This window comes from Sus scrofa, chromosome 14, assembly GCF_000003025.6.
Source record: "Sus scrofa isolate TJ Tabasco breed Duroc chromosome 14, Sscrofa11.1, whole genome shotgun sequence".
In the NCBI taxonomy this organism is placed as follows: Eukaryota; Metazoa; Chordata; class Mammalia; order Artiodactyla; family Suidae; genus Sus; species Sus scrofa.
Window position 1 is genome coordinate 32,751,947 of NC_010456.5, and position 27,516 is coordinate 32,779,462.

Consider the following 27,516-nt stretch of genomic DNA (forward strand, 5'->3'; position numbering starts at 1 on the left):
ATTATAAATACAACTGCCAAGACTAAATTTGGCTAACTGAAGCTATTTTATGTCTAACAATGACTGAATTGTTTTCTTCATTGATTTTTATCTGCTTTTGTCAAAAGCTAAACTAGAAGCAGTGAAGCACAGCCATTAAAAGCAAAAGCTCTGAAGTCTTACAGGGTTAGAATCTCAGCTTCATCACTTCCTAGCTCTTTGACCTTGGGTAAGTTCCTCAATTTCTATGAGCCACCATTTCCTCGTCTGTAAAATGGATATGCCACTACCAACCTGACAGGCAGAGTTCTAAGAATTAAAGGATATATAAGTAATGTAATTGGCACAGTTCCTGAAACCTAACAGGCACAAAGTAAATGCTAACTATCATTATATAAATAGAAAGCTCTCTATAAACTGTTTTCACATCATACATATCTGAACTTTTCAGGAAAATGGCTACTATCTCCACTTGGCTCAGAAACGGTAGTTTTTTTTTCCTCAAGTGTTTTACACAGGAAAAACAGGTGTTACAATAAATAGGAATTCTCATTTATTTTCTAACCTTTTACATTGGGTTAAAAATATGCAGACTTCCTATAATATTTACAGACCATGACTAACTAAATTCCTTTACCTGTCACAAATGCAAATTCCTTTTACAACTGTCACCCTTAAGGAACCTGCTGACATAAATTCCCTCACCCAGTGAAGCTAACACTCAAGTTCTTGGTCAATTAAAATAAGAAACTAATTGTAACATTCCTTAAATCCATCACCAGATTTCTCCTACTCTCATTTGCATATACTTTTTCAAAGATCTTATATACAACAATAGTAAGTCATTCCATCTCTGCCTCTTTCTAGCTGAGTAAAGTTAAACAGATCACCTAGCCTCTCTGGACCTTTGCTTCCTCATGGGTAAAATGAGACAGGGCAACAGATTATCTAATAGGATTTTGTGATAATCAAATGAAAAAAAAAAATGTGTGGGCATGTATATAATGTATGTATGTGCCCTAGCAGAATAGGAAGCTCATGGTAGATCCACTCAATAAATGTTTTCCTTCTCCCTTTCAGTCATGACCCTAATCAGCTTTCACAAGCTTAGACCAGGAGGCTCCTCAAACACACTGATTTCTATGACTAGCCAGTGCCTATCCCAAAAGCACTGAAAGGATTAATACCCCTAGCAACCTACTGGACAACTCATAAGGGGCCTAAGATAAAAGCAAAAAGCTTTCTTCCCCCTTTATCTAAAAGTCTTCTTTCCAATATTTTATAAGATGGAAGCATGCTAAGCATTAGCAACTCAAACATATCATGGGATAGCAAGGTTTGAACTTTCTGCCTTGTCTGCTGTTCCAGTATGTAAGCTTCAGGAAGGGAGTGATCTCATCTGGCTTGTTTACCACTATAATCCCAGAGCCTGGCAAACAGAAGGTACTGAAAAAGATTAACTATAGTATGACTATAAAATAAATGCTATGTTCCATTTGAGATGAAAACTCTTCCTTGGCAGAATAAATCCATCTGCTTAATAATGAAACCAGCGCTGGAACTCCCATCATGGCTCAGCAGAAACTAATCTGGACTAGTATCCACAAGGATGCAGGTTCAATCCCTGGCCTTGCTCGGTGGGTTAATGATCTGGCATTGCCATGAGCTGTGGTGTAGGTTGCAGATGCAGCTCAGATCCAGTGTTGCTGTAGCTGTGGCACAGGCCAGCAGCTACAGCTCTGATTCAACCACTAGCCTGAGAACCTCCATATGCTACAGGTGTGGCCCTAAAAAGTTAAAAAAAAAAAAAAAAATGAAACCAGTACTCATATAATCAACAAATAATTTACCACTAAGTATACAAAGTGGTACAAGGCACTCCATCCTCAAGATGTTCTAAATCTAGAAAGCAGGCAATGCAAATTCAGAAGCTCCTTTACTTTCAAACAAGTAAGATTGAAAGTAGTGTCTTGTCACCAAAGGTGATAAACAAATGGCAAATGAGTACACAAAAAAATGTTCACTATCAGAGAGTTCCCATTGTGACATAGCAGAAATGAATCCACTAGTATCCATTAGGATACAGGTTCGATCCCTTGCCTCACTCAGTGGGTCAGAAACCTGGCACTGCCATGAGCTAGGTATAGGTCACAGAAGCAGCTTGGATCCCCCATTGCTGTGGCTGTGGCATAGGCCGGCAGCTGTAGCTCTAATTCTGACCCCTGGCCTGAGAACTTCCATGTGCCATGGGTGCGGCCCTAAAAAGCAAAGAAAAACAAAACAGAACACACTAGCATACTAAGTGTTGCCAAGAAATCAGAGCAAATAGAAATCTCACACATTGCTGAGAGGGATACACAGTGGTATAGTCACTTTAGCAAACAGTTTGGCAATTTCTTTTAAAATTAAATAAATATAGGAGTTCCCATCGTGGCTCAGTGGTTAAGGAATCCGACTAGGAACCATGAGGTTGTGGGTTCGATCCCTGGCTTTGCTCAGCGGGTTAAGGATCCGGCATTGCTGTGAGCTGTGGTGTGGGTTGCTGGCGTGGCTCGGGTCCCACGTTGCTGTGGCTCTGGCATAGGACGGTGGCTACAGCTCAGATTAGACCGCTAGCCTGGGAACCTCCATATGCCACAGGAGAGGCTCAAGAAATGGCAAAAAGACAAAATAAATAAATAAATAAATAAATGCCATACAAGTTAGCAATTCCATTTCTATGTACTTAACCAAGAGAAATGAAATTGTTATTGCCACCCAAAACCTGTACATATATACTCATAACAACTTTATTCATAATAGCCAAAAACTGCTAAGAGTTTAAAAGTCCATCACTTCATAAACACTGTACATGCATTCAACAGACTACTACCCAGAAAGGAAAAGGAAGAAACACTGCATGCAGTAACATGAATGAATCTCAAAGCATAATGTTACATGAGAGAAACCAATCACAAAAGACTGTATACTATATCACACCATGTATATGACATTCTAGAAAAGACAAGACTATAATATCAGGAAACAGATCAGTGACTGTCCCCTTGGAGGAGGGGGGCCGACTGAAAAAGAGCACAATGAAAATTTATGGGATGATACTATGTTTGTGGTAGTGGCTACATGACTGTATGTTTGTCGAAACTCAAAAACTGTACACTAAAAGGGCACAGTGGAAATGAATCTGACTAGTATTCATGAGGACGTGGGTACGACCCCTGGCCTCGTTCAGTGGGTTAAGGATCCGGAGTTGCCATAAGCTGTGGTGTAGGTCACAGGTGCAGCTTGGATCCTGCATTGCTGTGTCTGTGGCAAAGGCTGGCAGCTGTAGCTCTGATTCGCCCCTACCTGGAAACTTCCAAATGCCATGGGTGTGGACTTTAAAAGACAAAAACACAGTAGATGGTCAACAAGGACCTATGGTATACCACAGGGTAATCTACACAATACTGTGTGATACCTTATATGGGAAAAGAATCTGAAAAGGAGTATATATATGTGTATGTGTGTATAAAAGGAATACACACACACACACACGTAACTGATTTACTTTGCTGTACACCTGAAACTAATAAAACTTTTTTGGGGGGGGCGCACCGGGGCATATGGAGTTCTGGGACGAGGGATCGGATCTGAGCTACAGTTGCAAGCTATGTCACTGCGGCAATGCTGGATCCTTTCACCACTGGGCTGGGCCAGGGATCAAACCCGTGTGCTGGCGCTGCAAGGACAGCGCCAACCCCATTATGCCACAGCAGGAACTCTGTAATACAACTTTCTAAGACAACTCTACTCCAATAAAATTTATCTTTTACTGATTATTACTGATTAATAAACATGGTGCTTTTTGCTCTCTGTCCTTCAGAATAATTTGTCCTGTCCCTGTGACTTTAAATTTTTAAAACCTCTCAATTCTACCAAAATTAAATGTTTTTTCTTCTGATGGGCACTATCAATACTCACTGCTGCTGGACTTGTTGAAAATGATAGCTTTAACAACAATAAACTAAGCTCAAATACAGTAATCATACAGAGAATTTTTAAATGACAGGAATAACTGACTGCAAAATAATCATAACCCCCCCAAAAATAAATTATTTTTAAAAAGGTCATTTGTTGGTGGGATTAACCACCCCTTTTTTTTCTGTGGTGTAGCTCTGCTCTTAGAGTTCATTCAAAAGAGAAAGGTTGTAAGTGGAGAAACTGCTGCACTTAAGTACAAGACACTCTCCACTGAACGCTGCAGGAATGATACCTGCCAAAAGCTACAGGAGGAATCCCATTTTCCTAGGGTAAATATGGTGAGACACTGTGCAAGAGAGGATCTGTGCCAAACCCTCGAAAAAAACCTATGCTTGGAGTTTCCGTCGTGGCTCTGTGGAAACGATTCTGACTAGAATCCATGAGGACGCAGGTTTGATCTCTGGCCTTGCTCAGTGGGTTAAAGATCTGACATTGCCTTGACCTGTGGTGCAGGTTGCAGATGCAGCTCAAATCCGGTGTTGCTGTTGCTGTGGTGCAGGCCAGCGGCTGTGGCTCTGATTCAAACTCCTAGTCTGAGAACTTACATATGCCATGGGTGCGGCCCTAAAAAAGACCCAAAAACCCCCAAAAAACTTTGCTTAAGAGAATGACTAGATTGACATAATTTATTCTGAAGAATTCAGTGTGTACAGTCCTTGGGGGCTTAACAGTCTGAATAGTCTAGATCTGATTCAGCTAGAAATGCAAACCTCTTAAGAGGAGCTTCCTTGTGGCACAGCAGGTTAAGGACCTAGAATTGTCACTACAGCAGCCTGGGTCACTACTATGGCATGGGTTCGATCCTTGACCTGGGAACTTCCACAAGCCACAAGCATAGCCAAGAAAAAAAAAAGTTTTCTTAATAGTACTGGTAAACAGTGAAAGATGTTTGGAGAAGATTCTTACGGCTATGGAGAATATAGAAAGTATCTGGACAAGAAGACCATCAATTTGAAAGTTTGCTAAACTATAGTCAACAAATACCCACTGGTGCCCATGATACAAAGACTCACCCTAAGCCTTCTCTACCTACATCTCTTCTCTAAAGCCAAACCAAATCTCAGAATCCTCCAAACAACACACCAACTAACTATAATTATCATACAAAGTGAAACCTACTTGCCAGCTAGGTTAAGGAACAGGAAGGAATAGTCACAGAGAAAAGGAATGCCTGGTAGAAACTGAGGAACTTCATTTTGGATTCTAGTTCCTAAATCAAAAGGACTAAAAAGACACTCTTCCACTTAAATATGACAATAAACAAAAAATAGTAGAGGGAGTTCCTGTTGTGGCTCAGTGGTTAACAAATCCAACTAGGAACCATGAGGTTGCAAGCTCGATCCCTGGCCTCATTCAGTGGGTTAAGGATCCAGTGTTGCCGTGAGCTGTGGTGTAGGTCGAAGATGCAGCTCAGATCCTGCACTGCTGTGGCTCTGGCTTAGGCTGGTGGCTGCAGCTCCTATTAGACCCCTAGCCTGGGAACCTCCATATGCTGTGGGAGTAGCCCTAGAACCGCCCCCCCCCAAAAAATAGTAGTCTTTGCTAATTGGAACACTTAGAAATTTTTTTCTGGACAAGTGGGTCTCAGATTTCTAAGTGAATAGCAAATTTAGAAAACAAGTTTTGTTGTTTCTGTTTGTCTTTTCTTTAGGGCCGCACCTGTGGCACATGGAGGTTCCCAGGCTAGGGATCTAATCAGAGCTGTTGCTGCCAGCCTACGCCAGAGCCACAGCAACATCAGATCTGAGCCATGTCTGCAACCTACACCACAGCTCGCCACAATGCCGGATCCTTAACCCATTGAGGGAGCCCAGGGATCGAACCCACAACCTCTGGTTCCTAGTCAGATTTGTTTCCGCTGCGCCACGATGGGAATTCCTAAAAACAAGTTTTTAAGAAATATGCTACAATATAAAGAAAAGAGAAAGAGATTCTAAAGCCAGCTAGGCAGCCAATAATGAGAGAACCTTGGCACAAATAATCTTCGTGGTCATGGTTTCCTCATCTGTAAAGAGAATAAGAACCGAACCAGAGCCACTTCCAACTCCAAATTTGTATACATCTAAATACTGAGAACTTACTATGTGCCAAGAAAAAAATGTAATAAAATTTAGTATCTCACCTTTTGGGACTTTTTGTGGGTTTTTTTTGCCATGCCCATGGCATATGGAAGTTCCTGGGCCAGGGATCAAATCCACGCCACCGCAGCCACCCAAGCTGTTGCAGTGACAATGGCAGATCCTTAATGTGCTGCGTCACAAAAGAACTCTAGTATCTCACTTTTTTCCCCCAGTCTTTTTAGGGCCGCGCCTGTGACATACGGAAGTTCCCAGGCTAGGGGCTGCATCAAAACTGCAGCTGTGGGAGTTCCCATCGTGGTACAGTGGTTAACGAATCTGACTAGGAACCATGAGGTTGCGGGTTCGGTCCCTGCCCTTGCTCAGTGGGTTAACGATCCGGCGTTGCCGTGAGCTGTGGTGTAGGTTGCAGACGGGGCTCGGATCCCGAGTTGCTGTGGCTCTGGGGTAGGCCAGTGGCTACAACTCCGATTGGACCCCTAGCCTGGGAACCTCCATATGCCACAGGAGCAGCCCAAGAAATAGCTAAAAAAAAAAAAAAAAAAAAAAAAAGACAAAAAAAAAAAAAAAAACTGCAGCTACCACGCACACTGTCACAGCAACTTGGGATCCGAGCCACGTCTGTGGCCTACACCACAGTTCATGGCAATGCTGGATCCTTAACCCACTGAGCAAGGCCAGGGATCAAACCTGCATCCTGATGGATACAAGTCGGGTTCATTTCCACTGAGACACAACAGGAACTCCCCCCCCCTTTTTTTTGTCTTTTTGCCTTTTCTAGGGCTGCACCTGCAGCATATGGAGGTTCCCAGGCTAGGGGTCTAATTGGAGCTGTAGCCGCCAAGCCTATGCCAGAGCCACAGCAACGCGGGGTCCCAGCTGCGTCTGCAACCTACACCACAGCTCAGGGCAATGCTGGCTCCTTAACCCACTGAGCAAGGCCAGGGATCAAACCTGTAACCTCATGGTTCCTAGTCGGATTCATTAACCACTGAGCCAGGATGGGAACTCCTCCCTATTTTACTTTTTAAGAAAGGAATTCTTTTCCCCTTTTACTTACTTATTTATTTATTTATTTATTTTGCCTTTTTTAGGGCCACTGCTTCGGCATATGGAGGTTCCCAGGCTAGGGGTCTAATCAGAGCTGTAACCACTAGCCTACACCAGAGCCATAGCAACAAAGGATCCGAGCCACATCTGCAACTTACACCATAGCTCATGGCAAACACCGGATCCTTAACCCACTGAGCAAGGGCAGGAATCGAACCCGCAACCTCATGGTGCCTAGTCGGATTCGTTAACCACTGCACTACAACAAGAACTCCTCTTTTCACCTTTTAATAAGTACAGAAACTGAGCCTAAAAGTGATGTGCCCATTCATTCACTGAAACATCTGTGCACTTAGTAAGTGCCAAGCACTGGTCCAGGAGACTGGGAGACAACTATGAGCAAAAAAAAAAAAGGAACAGAGCTTAAATTTTAGTCACCAAGAGGTGAACCCCAATTCTAGCCTAGACTGGGGTTACTAGATAAAGAATGCCCAATTAAATTTGAATTTCAAATAAATTAAATAATTGCAATTTGGGACCTATTTATACGAAAAAATTAGTCACTGTTTATTAGAAATTCAAGTTTAAGTGGGCATCCTCTATTTTTTACTTCCTAAATCTAGCAACCCTAGTGTAGATATAACTGCAAAACTCTTCCTCAATCCTTTTACTGAATCTTGGTGCCTCTAAATCAGTGATTTTGATTACATCAATGAAAAACTACAGCTTAAATTGCAACACAGTATACATAAACTAAGCGAAAAGCAAGTTCCTTAAAACACAATACATTGTAATATCTTTCACTCTTTTTTTCATTTTTTAAAAAAATGCTTGTCAAGGAGTTCCCGTCGTGGCGCAGTGGTTAACGAATCCAACTAGGAACCATGACGTTGAGGGTTCGGTCCCTGCCTTTGCTCAGTGGGTTAATGATCTGGCGTTGCTGTGAGCTGTGGTGTAGGTTGCAGAGGCGGCTCAGATCCCGAGTTGCTGTGGCTCTGGTGTAGGCCAGTGGCTGCGGCTCCGATTCGACCCCTAGCCTGGGAACCTCCATATGCCGCGGGAGCAGCCCAAAGAAATAACAAAAAGACAAAAAGACAAAAAAAAAAAAAAAAAAAGCTTGTCATGACCCACTAAAGTGATTTTACAAATCTACTAAGGGGTCATGACCTACCACTTGAAATACATTTCTTTGAAAGACATGAAAAATAATTTAACCTTGTCTTACATTACCATTATGAACATATCAATTAATTATATTATGTCATAAAATAGTATTGTCTCTGGGGTCTACTAAGGCATGGAGCTATGAACTTACAGTCAAAACTCCCACAATGGGAGTGCCCATCACAGCGCAGCAGAAACGAATCTGACTAGGAACCATGAGGTTGCGGGTCTCACTAAGTGGGTTAGGATCCGGCGTTGCCCTGAGCTTTAGTGTAGGTGCAGACTCGGCTCAGATCTGGCGTTGCTGTGGCTGTGGTGTAGGCCGGCGGCTACAGCTCTGATTCAACCTCCATATGGAGCAGGTACAGCCCTAAAAGGACAAAAGACAAAAACACAACACCTCCCACAATGGTAAACTTTTAAGCTCGTGTATCTGTTTTTTATAATTTTCGCATCTCAACTTTCTATCACACTATTATTACTTCTTATTGCTACCAATATGTTGGCCCCTAAAAGTTTTATCTTTCTTACTTGCAATCTGTAAATCAAAAGAGCAAGCTCTACAGAATCATGTATAAAGTGAGAAGAAAAGAAGCCCTGAAGCACTCCCCTTTCTATAATCAGCACAAGCGTCAATGTAAAGACCTTAAATTTTTTTTTTATCTACTTGATTTTCAAGTATGCTTCAGGAGTGAAAATAGTTAACTATACAAGGTTCACAAAAAAAATGCTTTTTATGAGCCCCAAAGGAAGAATGCATCATTTGGTTCAAAACCAGCTTTTCCTTTTTTTACAACAAACTATAATCAAGATTACTCGACTACTTACAAAGACTACTAACAATATTTTTTAGGATGCAACTTATAAAAAGCAATATGATCAAAAATATTTGATGTTGGGAGTTCCCACTGTGGCACATTGGGTAGAATCCAACTGCAGTGGCTCTAGTTGCTGCAGAGGCATGGGTTGTAGCTGTGGCTTGGATTCAATCCCTGGCCCAGAAATTTCCACATGCCAAAGGCGCAGCCATAAAAACAAAACAACAGCAGCAACAACAAAAATCTGACATTGGGGTTCCCGTTGTGCTCAGAGGTAACAAACCCAACCAGCATCCATGAACATCAATCCCTGGCCTCCCTCAGTGGGTTAAGGAGCTGGTGTTGCCATGAGCTGTGGTGTAGGTGGCAGATGTGGCTCAGATCCCTTGTGGCTGTGGCTGTGCTACAGGTAGGCAGCTGGCAGCTCCAATTCAACCCCTAGTCTGGGGAACTTCCAGATGCCACGGGTATGGCCCTAAAAAGCAAAAAAAAAAAAAAAAAAAAAGACATTGACAACACAAACACTAAAGCCTCTCAAGGTAATAGTTTCAAGAGGACATTCTAAAGTTCTGATACACTTAATAAAAATAAGCCACATACCACAAACTGCTAAGAATTACAAAGACTCCATTATAGCATGCCATTTTACCTAGTTCCCAATATGCAGCTAGCTATTAATCATGGCATGAAATTGCTATTTTTTTTTTTTTGTCTTTTTTGTCTTTTTGTCTTTTGTTGTTGTTGTTGCTGTTGCTATTTCTTGGGCCGCTCCCGCGGCATATGGAGGTTCCCAGGCTAGGGGTTGAATCAGAGCTGTAGCCACCGGCCTACGCCAGAGGCACAGCAACGCAGGATCTGAGCCGCGTCTGCAACCTACACCACAGCTCACGGCAACGCCGGATCGTTAACCCACTGAGCAAGGGCAGGGACCGAACCCAAAACCTCATGGTTCCTAGTCGGATTCGTTAACCACTGCGCCACGACGGGAACTCCAAAATTGCTATTTTATAGCCACTCGATTGTATTTCAAGGCTTAAGCATAAGCCATCTACATGAGAGTTATTTCAAAGAGAATTTCAATTTTTCACATGAATACAACTACAAATAATTTTCAGCAAATAAAACTCAAGGTTAATAACTGTGGCAAATTTTCATAAATAGGAAGATCCCAAGATCTTCAGGTTAAGGATATGGCGTTGCCACAGCTATGGCGTAGGTCACAACTGCAGTGTTAGTTCAATCCTGGCCCACGAAGCTCGACAGGCCTCAAGTGCGACCCCCAAAAGTAATGAATAAAAATAAACAGCCCAGATCTGTAACAATCTAAACCATTAAAAATAACAAAACTGGGAGCTCCCACTGTGGCACAATGAGATGGACGGAGTCTTGGGAGCTGCTGGGAAATCCAGCAGAGGGATCCACTGTTGCCGCCAGCTGCAGCTTAGGCTGTGACTGTGATTCTGATCTGATCCCTGGCCCCAGAGCTCCATATGCCATGGGGCAACTAAAAATGACCAAAAAAACCCAAAAATCAAAACCAGAGTTCCCTTGTGGTGCAGCAGGTTAAGGATCCGGTGTTGTCACTATAGCAGCTTGCGTCACTGCCATAGTTTGGGTTCAACAACCCATCCCAGGAACTTCCACACACCAGACACAGCCAAAAAAAGGTAAAAAAAAAAAGACTTAACACTTAAGTATAAGATTTCACACTATATTTGAAAAAAAAATAAAGACTTAGACCTTCTACTTTACTGAGCCAAACTCAAGGGTACAAAAGACAGACTGAAGGACAAGGACTGTCTGTGGTTGTGTATTAAAATACACAGCATGGGAGTTCCCGTCGTGGCGCAGTGGTTAACGAATCCGACTAGGAACCATGAGGTTGTGGGTTCGGTCCCTGCCCTTGCTCAGTGGGTTAACGATCCGGCGTTGCCGTGAGCTGTGGTGTAGGTTGCAGACGCGGCTCGGATCTTGCGTTGCTGTGGCTCTGGCGTAGGCTGGTGGCTACAGCTCCGATTCGACCCCTAGCCTGGGAACCTCCATATGCCGCAGGAGCGGCCCAAGAAATAGCAACAACAACAACAACAAAAAAAGACAAAAAAAAAAAAAAAACAAAAACAAAAAAAAAAAAAAAAAAAAAAAGGAGTTCCCGTCGTGGCGCAGTGGTTAACGAATCCGACTAGGAACCATGAGATTGCGGGTTCGGTCCCTGCCCTTGCTCAGTGGGTTAACGATCCGGCGTTGTCGTGAGCTGTGGTGTAGGTTGCAGACGCGGCTCGGATCCCGTGTTGCTGTGGCTCTGGTGTAGGCTGGTGGCTACAGCACTGATTCGACCCCTAGCCTGGGAACCTCCATATGCCGAGGGAGCGGCCCAAAGAAATAGCAAAAAAAAGACAAAAAGACAAAAAAAAAAAAAAAAAAAAAAAAAAAAAAAAAAAAAAATACACAGCATGGAAGCTCCCACTGTGGCTCAGTGGGTTAAGAACCCGACATAGTCCCTGTAAAGATGTAGATTCAATCGCTGGCCTTGCTCGGTGGGTTAAGGATCCAGTGTTGCTGTGGCTGTGGCATAGGCCTGCAGCTGCAGCTCTGATGTGACCCCTAGCCTCAGGACCTCCATATGCTGCATGTGCAGCCTTGAAAGGAAAAAAGAAAACAATACAATAAAACATACAACATGATCTTGTTTATACCTATATCTGCATTTATTTAAAAGAGGGATGTAACATAATTCTACAAATATGTTGCTTTGGGCAAGTTCCCTCTACTTTTTTTTTTTTTATGGCCACACTCTCGGCATATGGAGGTTCCCAGGGGTCGAATCGGAACTGTGGCTGCCGGCCTACAACACAGCCACAGCAACGTAGGATCTGAGCCCTGTCTGCAGCCTATACCACAGTTCAAGGCAGATCCTTAACCCACTGAACAAGGTCAGGGATTGAACCTGAATCCTTGTGGATGCCAGTCAGATTCGTTAACCGCTGGGCCACGCTGGGAACTCTCCCTCTACTCTCAAAGCTTAGGGTTTTTTTCCTTCTACTTTAAGGTAAGATTTTCTGTCTAAAATTCTACAATTTTAGGGGAAAAATAAATATTTTAAAATATATACTTCTGAATCCAAAACAATATGTACCATATGACTCCATTTTGTTTAACATATATGTGTTTCTAAAAAGTCTGAAAAAAGGTACACCAAAGTTTTCTATCTCGAAGAAAAGACTGTAGTTGGTTTTTTTTGGTCTTTTTTAGGGCCATACCTACAGCATTTGGAACTTCCCAGGCTAGGAGTCCAATCTGAGCTGCAGCTGCCAGCCACAGCCATGCTTGATCATTAACCCACCAAAGGTAGACCAGGGATTGAACACGCATCCTCCTCATGGATACTAGCTGGTTTGCCACCGGCTGAACCAAATGGGAACTTCTGGTAGATTTTAATTTATTTTATTTTAGTCTTTTCTAGGGCCACTCCTGCAGCATATGGAGGTTCCCATGCTAGGAGTCTAATTGGAGCTGTAGCTGCTGGCCTACACCAGAGCCACAGCAATGCAGGAATCAAGCCACGTCTTCGATATACACCACAGGTCACGGCAACACCGGATCCTTAATCCACTGAGCAAGGCCAGGGATTGAACCCAAAACCTCATGGTTCCTAGTCGGATTCATTAACCACTGCCCCACGAGGGGAACTCCTAGATTTTAATTTTAAAGGAGTTTGTTTTTTAATTCTCTGCACTCATCTAAAATAAGTACTTAAAACTTACTGTTTTTCAACTTATGAGACAATTGTCAGATATAAACGAGGTAATAATTGCATAAAAACCTTTCTCAGCTTATTAATTTTAAGAATCTGGACACTGACTTAAGTATCTCTTATCTCTTAACACTATAAGCAGTGTGGACACATTCTATATATGTCCATACAGCCCAAAGCACTAAATTCCATATTTATGGACATACATGAAACTTTTTTTTTCTTTTTAAGGCTGCACCTGCAGCACATGGAAGTTTCCAGGCTAGCGGTCAAACGTTAGCTGCAGCTGCCAGGCACAGCCACAGCCACGCCAGATCCATAACTTAAGCAGCAGCTTGTGACAACACTGGATCCTTAACCCACTGAGTGAGGCCAGGGATCAAACCCACATCCTCAGGAACACTATGTTCGGTTATTAACCTGCTGAGCCACAACAGGAAATCTTATATGAAACTATTTTTGAGTAGAAAAGTATACTTTAAGGATATCAAAAAACACATTAAGATGTAGGCCAAACTATTTCCAGTCATAAGTAATGTTAGCAGAGATTAAGGGTCAAAAGTACCTATATTTCAAATTCTGGATTTATTTGGGGGGGTGCACCCATGGCATGTGAAGTTCCTGGGCCAGGAATCAAACCCATCCCACAGCAGCAACAACATCGGATCCTTAATCCCCTGCACCACAACAGAATTACTTTTAATAACTCTTGCTAAAAAAGACCACTGTAGGAGTTCCCTTTGTGGCTTAGTGGTTAACAAACCCAACTAGGATCCATGAGGATGCGGGTTCCATCACTAGCCTGGCTCAGTGGGTTAAGGATCTGGCATTGCTGTGAGCGGTAGTGTGGGTCAAAGACACAGCTTGGATCTGGCATTGCTGTGGCTGTGGCTGGCAGGTGTAGCTCTGATTGGACCCCTACCCTGGGAACTTTCATATGCCATGGGTGCAGCCCTAAAAAGCAAAGCAGGAGGAAAAAAAAAAAAAAAAAAAAAAAAAAAAGACCACTGTATGGACCTCTTAAAATCGTGTTATGATAACAGTCATAGATGACCCAATATGCTTTAAAAAAAAAAAAAAAAAGCCACTACTTTCAATTAAAAAAACACAGACACAGGTAGGCCTAATAAACTATATCTTCGTTTAGATTATCACAATCATTTGAAGTGGATACTAAGACAAGGTTTTGTTCAAGCTTAAATCTTTAAAACAATACCAAAAATACTATCTAGCCAAAACAGATAATTACAATTCTAGGGAAAAAATAACCTTAAAAAAATTTAAAGTCCTTTTGAAGGTTTAAAAATACTGTAGTGGTGAAAATAAGTTCTAATACAGCTGTAGCTATTTACAAAAAGAAAAAAAATCAAATCCTCCTTTAAGTTGAAACATATGGCTATTAAATAGCTATGATATGAGTTAACATCCCCTGTGTAAGAGTATAACTGTCTAATTAGAGAAATACAAGTTTACATTTAACCAAAAAAGGAACACTATGACTGATACCATGAAATGTGCTGACTTTTCAGAATGCAAAATCTTCAAGCAACTATAGGCTTACTTTTAACTGTTAAAGATAAGCAATCTGTTATAGGTTTACCTTAACTGTATTTTCTCTAGGTACTTGGAATGAAAAATTAACTGATTAGGTAAAGTAAAAAAGCCCAAGAGAAAACCAAAAATGTGGAGTTCCCTGGTGGCTCCATGGAACTTCTGCATGCCACAAGCGTGGGAAAGAAAGGAAAAGAAAGGAAGAAAGGAAGGAAGACAGACAGACAAAACCAAAAATGTACCTATTTTAACAGCCATCTACATTTTACCTCCAATGACCTAAATGTCAATAATTTTTTGGCCCAATTTCAAATTTGATTATCAATATCCACATTAACAGAATGAATTAACAAAGGATAGAGTTTAAATAAATTACACATGGGGCCAAATGATTAATTAGATAAAAAGCAAATGGCTAACTACCTCACCTTTAAAGCTTTGCTCAAATGTTACCTCAATGAGACCTCCCAAACCCATTTAAAACTACAACCCATTCCCTTCCCCCACACTCCCATATCATGCCCTTATTCTGCTCTCCTCTAATCCTATAGCTTTTATCTAATATATGCAGTTTGCTAATTTAATGTCTCTTGTTTACCGTCTGGTTCATCATATTGGAATGAAACAAAAAAAGGGCAACTATCTTTTCTTTTATTTACTGATAAAGTCCCAAGAATCTACACCTCCCTTCTACATAGATTTTCAATAAACTTAAGTGTTGAATGAATATAGATCTTTTTAGGCTCTTCTGTAAGATATTTAATTTAGAGACAAACACCTCACCAATACATAAATGGAAACATGATGAACAACAATTACACTGAGCTGCAGCATAATTTCTAAGTTGTGATGCCTTAAGAGAAAGAAGCAGTAAAAGTACTAAGCTGAAAATTATTAAAAAAGTTTTTTTCACACTTTATCCTGTATCCAAAGAAATTCTAAGACTATATTATTTAGGGAGCTCCCATCGTGGCTAAATGGTTAATGAATCCAACTAGGAACCATGAGGTTGCGGGTTCGATCCCTGGCCTTGCCCAGTAGGTTAAGGATCCGGCATTGCCGTGAGCTGTGATGTAGGTTTGCAGACGTGGCTGGGATCCCGCCTTGCTGTGGCTCTGGCGTAGGCTGGTGGCTACAGCTCTGATTAGACCCCTAGCCTGGGAACCTCCATATGCCACGGGAGAGGCCCCAGAAATTGCAAAAAGAAAAAAAAAAAAAAAAAAGACTATATTATTTAGGATCTTGAATATGGTAATAGGATTGTAAACCTACTATACACACACACACACTTTTTTTTAAACAGGGAAGGTAATGTGCAGCAGGAAGAGATATAGCTAACCAGTGATAATTCTCAATAGTGCTGTGAAATTACCAAAAAAGTTACCAAAAAATCATATGATCATAAGCTAGCAGCTAGTAAAAAATACTTTTAGATGAATGAGGAAGATTAACCAAACAAAAAAAGTTTAAAAAAGTTCCTCAGAACTGTCATTCCTCTACTTACTCTGCAGAAGTATCAGCACAATAGATATAACATTAGTATTAACAGTTACAGTTTTCAAACAACCCACACACACATAATTTCATTAAATCTTCAGAGAAATCAAATTCAAAGACAAACAAGTAACTAACAAAAGCACTTAATTATGTACACACTTCACAGTAAATGCAACTGTTTACCTGAAAAATCCCCCAAAGTGTCTGACAATCTACAAAGAAACTATTCTGTAAGAGCTACCTTCTGGGCTTTGGAAACAAACACAAATCTTCTGAAGAGTATAAGAGCTAGCAAGTCATAAAAACTTGAAGCCCTTTGACCTACTAAAGCCTCTCCTGGGAACTTTCTCTAAGGAAATAGACTGAAGCAAAACGCTAGTAGTATAAAAACGTTTACTGTACCATTATCTATAACAGCGAAAATGTGAAAACCCAAATCCCCACAACAGAATGGTTAAGCAGAAACCCAGAAAGAAAATTTACGATACAGTGTTCCAAGAAAAAAGCTGAACACAAAATAGCATACACAATCACTATAACTACATAAAAATGAAAAACACAGATGTCTAGACTTTTAAGAATATCCTGTTGACTCTAAACATGTCAAACCCAATGGTGCATTTTCTTCCTTCACCTTTGGTCCCAGAAAAGTATTTTAACTGTTGATACACAAAAACATTAAGGCAAGAAACTCCAAAAATTATCACTGATATACAAGGAACCCAATAAGTGATTCAAAATTGAAAGGAATTCTCCAAGTACATTATCTAAAGAGATGTACAAGAACAAAATTCACACAATATAAACCCCATCAATACATTTAGCAAAACTTCATTTATCAAAAAGAGTAAGGTCTATAATTTATGCCTCAGGTAAAATAACTTAAAGCAAGCAAGAATCTAAATTAACCTTAAATGTTTGTGTGAAGTCTCAAGGAACAGGAAAAAAATCTGTGGTACTAAGACATCCCAAATATTTTTGATCAAACCACTCTGAAAATCTCATTTTAACCTTTAATTATTTGAACAAGTTGAATATATGTGCCAGATTCTATCTGATCCCAAGAAGAAAAACAGTGCTTCCTTTTCTATAAAAATTGTATTTAAATTTTTTTTTTTTTTTTAACTACAGATGCCACTGAGAAAGGAAAACAGGTTTCAGAATCCTACATGGACAAAGCTGGGAAAATAAGCACTTCATTTGAACTAGTTTTGTTAGGCAGCATTTGTAGATGCTTCAAAGGAGAAACTGTAGGACTGGGAGGAAGGCTGGAAGTAAGAAAAAACCCAATGTTCCCAATTGCCCCCCACAATGAAGGCAGAATTCCTTAAACAATCAGCTCCAGTTCATCTAGACGGATAACTTCTACTAAAAATGAAGTCTTTGAAAATGACTGTTAAAAAGACTTGATTTCAAAAAGAAAACTCTGCATGATAAAAATCCCCCTATCTCACCTTCTAAAGCCCAGGAAATCTATTTAAGGAGGACCCTCACATAAGGTGCCATCCAACCCGGCCTAAGAGAGGCATGGCAATGCCAGCAACATGGATGGGCTCTGCGCACAGGGGAAATGGACTTGCGTGCCCTTGGTGAGCTCTGGCGGCACTCCCCAAGTTAAGGACACTGGCCACAATGGAATGGAGTCTATTGACATTTGCTGCCCCACCGGAACACTAAGCATTTTCTTGGTTCGTGAAATACGAACTGACAACCACCCCGCCCCCCACCACCACATACCCACAACTGGCCTTCCCTTCCCGCACACACACCCTCCAGAGCCAGACCCGGTTAGCTGAGACAACACTGAGCCCCCAGTCTCTACCATAAACCTGGGTCATGGGGGAAAGTCGGGGGAGACAACAAAGTAAACACCCGCATTTCTGCCTTCCAGAACCCCACCGTGTCCCCAACTGCAATCCCTCTCCTCTTGAAATTTCGAAAATTGGGGCAAGGGTTGGGAAAAAATACACAGCGTGCCCGCTCCCCGCCGCCACCACCACCTCTCCTCCAGGTCCCCAATCCGGCCTGAGCTTCTGGCGCACGCCTGGGTCCGGCCCTCGCCCACCAGTATTAAAAGGCGCCTTCTCCTCAGCAGCCTCGGAACAGCAATGCGGATCTGCCACCACCCGCGCCAGCGAGGCCTTGCGGGGGTAGGAGGGAGGCCGGGAGCGGGCCGGGCACTCCCCAGCCCCTCCTCAGGTGGGGGAAGGCGGAACGCTGCAGGAGACTGCACAGAGCCCAAGGATTCCAGAGGAGTTCTGGAGCCCCCGCCGCCGCCTTTAGACTTAAACCGGCAAGGGTGCGGGGGGTGTCACTGCCCACCCACCTCAACCTGCTCCTTCGATCTCTCTCTGGGCAGGAAGGGAGGTGGGTAAACAGACTGGACAGACCCTAATGATTCCAGATGAGCCTGTGGCTGCCCCTTTAACAGGCGGGGCGGGGGGGGGGCGCTGCCCTAACTTTCCCCCCTCCCTCGTTATTCCCCAATGAGGGAGTTGGCAAGTTTCGGAAGACAGAAATCTAAACCTTAAGACCTTTCCACGCTAATATTTAAGCTGGAGGTGGGGGCACTGCCCAAGCATCCCCCCCGCATGGGTGGGGAGGAGGCTTAAACAAGGTGAACATGGGTTGACAATTGCTGAGACCTGTGAACCCCTCCCAAACACTTAAATGGAGAGAGCGAGGCTGCCCAGTCCTTCCATCTTGACCGTTTGGGGGAGGGGGTGGGGAGGGTGCGGGAGGCAGGACACTGACTGACATTCCCAGAGGGGTCTCCCCGGCGCCCCCCCACCCAACCCTCCAGGATCTAGACAGGAGCCCCACCCCCACTGCGGGCCCCCAGCCCACCCCGCCCCCCTCAAGCCCGGCCGGTCACGGGGCGGGGACGGCGGTGAGAGCCGCGGGGGAGGGGACGCGAGGCCCAGGCTGGTCCAGGCCCTAAGCGGAGGGGACTGGGGCGCGACACCCACCTGCCCAGGCCCGGCCGCCCGCCGCCTGCGCTAGCCGCCGCCACCGTAGAGGAGGAGGAAGCCGCGGCTGAGGACGACGAGACTGAGGACGAGGTCGGCGACGGCGCGGCTGCAGGCGACGTGAGAAGGCCGCCGCTGCCGCCAGGCTTGCGGGCATTGGCGGCCGTGGGCTGCTGCTGCTGCTGTTGTTGCTGCTGGGGCTTCAGCGACATGGTGAGGGGCCCATACACCGGCCCGCACGCCGGGCGGGGACAGCCGGGAGCCGGGCGCGCCGAGGAGACGCCGGAGCGCGGCGGGGACGCGCGGGCGCCGAGCGAGGAGGCGCTGGTTGGCGCGGCCGGGGGGGCGCCCGGGCGAGCGAGGGGGAGAAGGAGGACGACGAAGGGGCGGGGAGGCCCGCCGAAACCGAGGAGCCGCCGGGAGCCGGGCCGGGCCGCGCCGCCGCCGTTGCCGTTGCTACCAAAACAGTCTGAGGCGGAGGGAGGTGAGCGCTGCCCGGAGGGAGGGGGGCCGGGGCCGGGCGGGGGAGGGGCGGCGGAGGGATACGGTCTTGGAGCCCCGCCGCTGCCGCCCCGCCCGCCCCGCCGCGCCGGCCGCGGGAGCGAGCGCCTCCCGGGCCACCTGGCCGCGGCGAAGCGACGAGGCTCGATGGCCGCTGCGGGGCCCCGAGGAGCTGCGGCCGCCGAGCGCATCGGGGGCCGGGCACACAGAGGTGCCGCGTGGCGATGCCGGGTGGGCGCGGAGGTGCGGGATGGGGACTCTTTACCGGAAGTCGGAAGGGTCGGACGGAAGCAGAACGTGAGGCGGCCCCGGGGCCGGGAGGGACACGTGAGGAGCGGGCGCTGCGCTGGGCCGCTTTCGCGGGGGTCGGGCGAGGGCCCGGCTGCCGGCCCTGCCCGGGTCCGCCCTTCTCGAGGCGGGTCTGCCCTTCGGAGAGGGCGTGTCTGTCTTCCCCTGCAGGGCCGGCCTAATCTCCGAAGTGTTCTGCATTCTCAGACTGTTGGGAGAATGCGTGTTTGCCCCCACCTGATGCAACCTCGAGTGACCTGCGAGTGTCTTCAGGACGGAGACTGTGTCTTGCTACATATAAAGCACCTAGAACACAAGCATCCCATGGTTTTTTTGTATCTCCGGCACCTGGCACACAGTAGGTTTTCGCTGTGACAGCTGGGTGTCAAAGACAGGCTCTCCTGTCTTTCCTTGCCTAGACCATCAGAATTGGAACCCTGGATCGACTTCCCGCGGCCACGTACATCTGGTTAGCCTTTCCCCACTTTTTCAACCCCAGCAACACTGCAACCATAAAACTCTTTGGGGTATCTGATCTTCATCTGAAGCCATTTGCTCTCACTTGAACTTTTTTCTCATTCATGAGACTCAAAAGGAAATGTGATTGGTAGACCTATGGATAATGGGGTCTCTTTGAGTGGAGACAGTACGGGCCTCACAAGAATATGCAAACTTTAAACCTTCGCCCCTTTAGAAGTTTTACTTTAACTTAGCTTAGTGGCCAGCATAGTGCGTGGTTTTTTGGTTTTGCTTTTTGTTTTTAATGTATTGACGTTAAACTAGAAGCAAGTAGATAATTTTGCTCTTTTTGTGTGAAGAATCTAGGTTTTTTTTTTTTTTAAGCGAAATTACTAAAGGGAATAACAAAATTTACCTCAATCTCCCAAAATTTTCAGATAAAGGCAAAGACGTAGAAAAACTTGGAAAATGATTAAGCCATGAGCCTCCAGTAGCCAAATTGAAATTAGTCTCCTACATAGTCTGGGCAAAAATGATTACTATATTCTGCAAACACTTGAAAAGTGGGATATCAGATTTATCTTCCATCTGAGGTTAAAAGGAGTTTGAGGGGGGGAAAGAGTAGCATTCTTTTAAGCCAACAGTTGCACAACCCTTTAAAAATTAACCCAAAGAAAACTAAGACTAAAAACCAGATGAGGGGGAAAAAAAAAATAGAAGGACCATAATAGAAATACAATCAACTTTCTCCGGCTTAATGATTTGACACCCATATCTGGGACCAAGTTCCCAGAATTCAATGTTAGGACCAAATTCCAGAGAGATGAGAGAAAAAAAAGTAAATGGACTAAGAAGGCCTGAAGCTGACATAGCTGAACTTGATTTCATTTGCAGTGAGAAAGCTCATTTTCACCTGTTATTACTGAAAATATATCTTAGGGAGTTCCTGTCGTGGTACATTGGAAACAAATCCAACTAGGAACCATGAGGTTGCAAGTTCGATCCCTGGCCTCCCCCAGTGGGTTAAGGATCCAGCATTGCTGTAAGCTGTGGTGTAGGTCAGTTGCCGTTGTTGTGGCGTATGCCGGCTTCTATAGCTCCAATTGTACCCCTATCCTGGGAACCTCCATATGCCTCGGTGTGACCCTAAAAAGCAAAAAAAAAAAAAAAAAAGAATATATTTTAACAGTTTAGTTGAGATGAAATTCACCCATTTTGTATACGATTCAATGAGCCTCAGTAAATTTACAGGGTTGTGCAACCATCACTAATTTCAGAACATTTCTATCACCCTAAAAAGATCCTTTATATCCATTTGCAGTTATTCCTGGTTGCCATCCTCAGCCCCAACAGCCACTCAATCTGCTTTCTGTTTCAGTGGATTTATCGATTGTTTACATTTCATATAAATGGAATTTTACAATGTGTTCTTTGCCTTCTTTCACTTTGCATAATGTTTTTGAGGTTTATCTATGTCATAGCATGGATCTGTGTTTCATTCCTTGTTATTACTGAGTAGTAGTCCATTGTGTGGATATACAGTTGGCCCTCCATATCGATGGAATCTGTGCATCCTTGGATTCAACCAACCACAGATGGAATCTTTTTTTTCAACTTTTTCAGGCCACTCCTATGTTATACGGAAGTTCCCAGACTAAGAGTCAAATCAGGAAGTTCCCATTGTAGTGCAGTGGTTAAGGAAACTGACTAGGAACCGTGAGGTTGTGGGTTCCATCCCTGGCCTCGTTCAGTGGTTAAGGATCCAGCATTGCCATGAGCTGTGGTGTAGGTCGCAGAAGCAGCTCAGATCCCACGTTGCTGTGGCTCTGGCATAGGCCGGTGGCTGCAGCTCCAATTAGACCCCTAGCCTGGGAACCTCCATATGCCATAGGAGTGGCCCTAGAAAAGGCAAAAAGACAAAAAAAAAAAAAAAAGTCAAATTGGAGTTGCACCTGCTGGCCTATATCACAGCCACAGCAACACCAGATCTGAGACCCATCTGCTTCCTGCACCACACCTCACAGCAGTGCCGGATCCTTAACCCACTGAGGGGGGCCAGGGCTTGAACCCACATCCTCATGGATACTAGTAAGATTCTTTGGTTTTTTGGGTTTTTTTTTTTTTTTTTTTCCGCTTTTTGGGGCTGCACTCACAGCATATGGAGGTTCCCAGACTAAGGGTCTAATCAGAGCTACAGCTGGCGGCCACAGCCACAGCCACATCAATGCCAGATCTGGAGCCATGTCTTTGATCTACATCACAGCTAATGGCAATGCCGGATCCTTAACCCACTGAGGGAGCCCAGGGATTGAACCCAAAACCTCATGGTTCCTAGTCAGATTCGTTTCCACTGAGCCACGACGAGAACTGCAATACTGGTAAGATTCTTAACCTACTGAGCCACAATGGGAATTCCAGATCAAAAATTTTTTTAATTCCTGAAAGTTCCTAAAAGCAAAACTTGAATTGGCCAAGATCTGGCATCTATTTACGTAGTATTTACATTGTATTTATTTTTTTTACACAGTATTTACATTGTATTAGGTATTATAAGTAATCTAGGGGCAATTTAAAGTATACAGGAGATGGGAGTTCCCTTTCTGGCTCAGCAGAAATGAATCCAACTAGGAACCATGAGGTTGCGAGTTTGATCCCTGGCCTCACCCAGTGGGTTAAGGATCCAGGTGACAGTCATGGCTTGGATCCTGCATTGCTGTGGCTGTGGCATAGGCCAGCAGCTGTAGCTCTCATTCCACCCCTAGCCTGGAACCTCCCTATGCCACAGGAGCCGCCCTAAAAAGCAAAAAATAAAATAAAAATAAAGTATACAGGAGAATGTTTGTAGGTTATGTGAAAATACTACATCATTTTGTTATTTATTAATTTATTTGATAGCTGCACCTGTGGCATATGGAAGTTCCCAGGCTAGGGGACGAATCAGAGCTGCAGCTGCCAGCCTACACCATAGGCACAGCAATGTCAGATCTGAGCCACATCTGGGACTTATACTGAAGGTTGTGGCAACACTGGATCCTTAACCCACTGAGCCAGACCAGGGATCCAACCCTCATCCTCAGAGATACAAAATGAGCTTCTAACCTGCTGAGCCACAACAGGAACTCCTATACCATGTTATATAAGGGACTTGAGCATCTTCATATTTTAGTATCCATGGGGCTCCTAAAACCAATCCCCTGAGGATACTGAGATGACTATACCACATTTTTCATATCTATTCACAAATATGAATTTTAATTGTTTCAGGGTTTTGGCTATTACGAATAATGCTGCTATGAACATTTCATGGACATATGTTTTCATTTCTCTTGAGTAGATACCTAGTAATGGAATATTGGGTGATATGATAAATTTAACTTTAACTCTTTTTTTTTTTGCTTTTTAGGGCTGCACCACAGCATATGGAGGTTCCCGGGCTTGTCAAATCAGAGCTGCAGCTGCAGGCCTACACCACAGCCACACAGGATCCAAGCTGTGTTGGTGACCTACACCACAGCTCACGGCAGTGCTGGATCCTTAACCCACTGAGCAATGCCAGGGATCAAACCTGCATCCTCATGGATACTAGTCAGATTCACTAACAACTGAGCCACGATGGGACCTCCAACTTTAACTTTTTAAAGATAGTGTCAATCTTGTTTCCAAAATGATTGTGCCATTTTATGTCCACACCTGAAATGTTTAAGGGTTTAATCATTAAAATTTGATATCTGATCTTATAGTAAAATAGAAACTAATGGAAGTGAAGTAAGTCAGACAGGGCAAATTATATAATATTACTTTTATGTGGAATCTTTAAAAATGATACAAATGAACTTATTTATGAAAGAGAAACAGGAGTTCCTAGTTGTCAGCCATAAGGAATCTGATTAGTATCCATGAGGACGCAGGTTCAATCCCTGGCCCTGCTCAGTGGATTAAGGATCCAGTGTTGCTACAACCTTCGGTATAGGTCTCAGACGTGGCTCAGATCTGCTGTGGTGTAGGTCGGCAGCTGTAGCTCTGAATTAACTCCTAGACTGGGAACTTCCATATGTCATGGGTGTGGCCCTTAAAAAAAAAGCACCCCCTTTTTTTGTGGAAGGAGGATTATCACCCAAAGCCAAGGAATGTCTCTTATTGCACACCCTTCATCTGAATTCTGGATCTCTGAAGACATGATTATTGAACAACAACTGATGTCAGAGGGCTTTAGCTTTAGGTGAAACTGCCAAGATGATGTATCTTAGGACAAAATGGTGTGGCAGGCAGCCATTAAAGTGACTCCCTATGATCCTGTTCTCCTGGTGTTCAGACCTTGTTAAATCCCCTTCACTTAAATATGAACTAGACCTAGTGGCTTCCCTAGGTCTAAAAAATTTAGAAAGAATTAATGGGTTTTCACTTCCAAGGTTAGGTTGCAAAAAGACCATGGCTTTTCTTTTGGAGTCCCCACTCTCACTCCCTGGCTTTAAAGAAGGCTAGCAGCTGCCATGTTGTGAGCTGCCCTATGGAGGGGCCTACATGGCAAGGAATTGATGTCTTAGCAACATCAACCACAGTGACAACCTGATGGCCACCAACAAGCCATGTCAATGAGCTTGGAAGAGGCTCATCCTCCAATCAAGCCTTGATATCACTGTAGTCCTAGTCAATATATCTTGTTAGAGAACTTGTGCTAGAGACTCTTAGATCTTTTGTTTTTAAGTCATTAAGTTTTGAGATAATTTGTTACTCAGCAATAGATAACTAATATACATGCCCACCACCACCACCAAAGGGTACATTTCCTGTGATTTCTGTGTGTATTCAGAATTCTTTAAAGACAAATACTGAAGTCACAAGCTAATACTATATCCCATAGAAGCTGAGTTTTTGGAACACTTCCCCCTGCCCCAAATGATTTTCAGGCATCCATTTATTTTTTTATTTTTATTTTTTGTCTTTTTGCCATTTCTTGGGCAGCTCCCACGGCATATGGAGGTTCCCAGGCTAGGGGTCGAATCGGAGCTGCAGCCGCCGGCCTACGTCAGAGCCACAGCAACATGGGATCTCAGCCACGTCTGCAACCTACACCACAGCTCATGGCAATGCCAGATCCTTAACCCACTGAGCAAGGCCAGGGATTGAACCCGCAACCTCATGGTTCCTAGTCGGATTCGTTAACCACTGAGCCATGACGGGAACTCCTTTCAGGCATCCATTTAAACAAAACTGACAGAAGATTGTAAACCAGCTATGATGGAAAAATAAAAATCATAAAAAAAAAAAAGGCATCATGGGCAAGTTGTCATCAAAGATAATGAAGAACATTGTCCCGAAAGAGTTCAGATGTTGAGAAGTATTGCTCAAATCCTTCAAAAATAGCTGTAACATTTCAACCACTATTTCAGAAAAGAAAAAAGTACCCAGTGAGAAGCCATATAGAGAAAAACTTTCAAACTTGGGAATCTAGTCCTGTGGATTCATTCTGTACTTGCTTTCTGATTTTCAATGACCCTTCAGTGTGCCACATGGCCCTTTAATTTTCATCACCAGTGATTAATCAAGCCTGAGGATTTGGAGATGAAAAAGTGATGTAGCCATGCAAAGGAGAAATGCAGAGAGTGATTTGCTATCACTCAGTACAGCAGCACACAACAGGTGATTTGATATTTCCAGCAATTCATTTTTCTGCAATCATTTCTTTTCAGCCCCCTTCATTTGAACATGTTTAATGTATGATGAAACATTATTCACTCAATGCTCTTGATTTCACTTTCAAAAGCATGAAAATTAATTCAAATCAAAACTAACATGCACCCCCCCCAAATCCACCCTCTTCAAGTTTTTGCATAGACCAATCCTCATTTGAAAAAAAAAAAAAAAGCAGATGTAATTTCAAAAATAGGACCATGGCTAATTAAACCAGTGTTGTTTTTTTTTTTTTTTCTAACCATGGTTACTCAGAATTCTTAGAGGCTAATCTATTTGTAGACACTCCAGGAATCCCAAAAGACTAAAGGCAATTGAAAAAAAAGAAAGTGTGTGGTGTGATGCTTCCAGGAGGGCATTATTTACACACCTTGTGTGTAATGACTTTCCCATAGGTTTGAAAAAAACTGAGGGGTGCGACAAAATAGTAGGGAACACAGCAACATTATTTGAAAAGCTTTTAAACGAGCCATTTCCTCCACACAAGCACACTTCTGGTTGTTCACTTGCTCATTTTGTTTCACCTTGTGGGACAGAATAATGATGTGGTGACATTATTCACAAGACAGAAGCTGGATGCCAGCTGAAATAGACACAGAAGAAAGAATTCTTTATTTTTCAGTGGAAGTGCTTGTGCTCTGCAGAGCCAGAAATTTAAAGAAACTCAGCCTTTTGTTGTTCCGAGTTCTCCGTTTTTGTTTCCATTCACTTTCGTTTTAAGGGTGAATTTTGCAGACAGCTAATTGTTTCAGGGGCCACAGATTTATGGAAACCCAAAGATGTGAGGTATGTACCATCTAGAGAATGCAGGAGGGGATTTTAAATGGTTTTGTGCAGCTGAGCACCGGTGCACCAGTGACAGCTGAGCTGGCCATGAAGATGGGATCTTGTCAGTTTGCTACAGTACCAGGAGCCCTATAATGGAACCCCAGAGGGTCAGACTCTAATTAATACTGATAATGCTGACCCATGGTCTTGGAAGAGAGACTTGGATTCTTGTTCCAAAGTGGAACAGATACAGGAGTTCCCATTGTGGCTCAGTGGTTAACGAATCTGACTAGGAACCATGAGGTTGCGGGTTCGATCCCTGACCTTGCTCAGTGGATTAGGGATCCCGCATTGCTGTAGCTGTGGCGTAGGCCGGCAGCTACAGCTCCGATTAGACACCTAGCCTGGGAGCCTCCATATGCCATGGGAGTGACCCTAGAAAAGGCAAAAAAGACCAAAAAAAAAAAAAAAAAAAATCGTAACAGATACAGACTTAGCAATACTCACTGTCTTCCTTGAGCCCCATATTATCAAAAGTACTTCTTTTCCATAAGTTCAGAATGATCATGATGATGATTGCAGACCCTCTACAGCATATACTATGTGCCAGCTCTGTTCTAAGTTCTTTCTACATTGTAATTCATTTAAGCCTCACAACAACCCATTGATTCTCATAGGGAGGGGACAATTTTGCCTCACCCCATTGCCTCACATTGGCAATGTCAAGAGAGATTTTTGGATGTCACCACTGAAGAGGAAATGCTACCAGTATCTTGTGAGTTGAGGCCAGGGAGACTGCAAAACACCTTAGAATGTACAGGACAATCTGGCCTCCTACCCAAGAAAATTATCCAACCCTAAATGTCAGGAGTGCTGGGATTGGTTGAGAAACCCTACAGTCACCTTACGAAGTTGATAGGATTATTATATTC

At 43.7% G+C, this 27,516-nt stretch overlaps 1 protein-coding gene across 41 annotated transcripts in view; it reads right to left on the reverse strand.

Moving 5' to 3' along the window:
• The window catches only part of ATXN2 (ataxin 2), a 115,546-nt gene extending 95,410 nt beyond the window's left edge, over nt 1-20,136 (reverse strand). For 39 of the 41 annotated variants that reach the window (XR_002338542.1, XR_002338543.1, XR_002338541.1 and 36 more), the window contains exon 1: nt 18,878-20,136. Coding sequence is in view for 33 of the 41 variants with exons in the window: in XM_021072915.1 (XP_020928574.1) it covers nt 18,878-19,569 (692 nt within the window). In the remaining 8 variants the exon portion in view is untranslated. The remainder of the gene's footprint in view (nt 1-18,877) is intronic. The other 2 variants (XM_005670651.3, XM_001929533.5) reach the window with 2 other exon arrangements.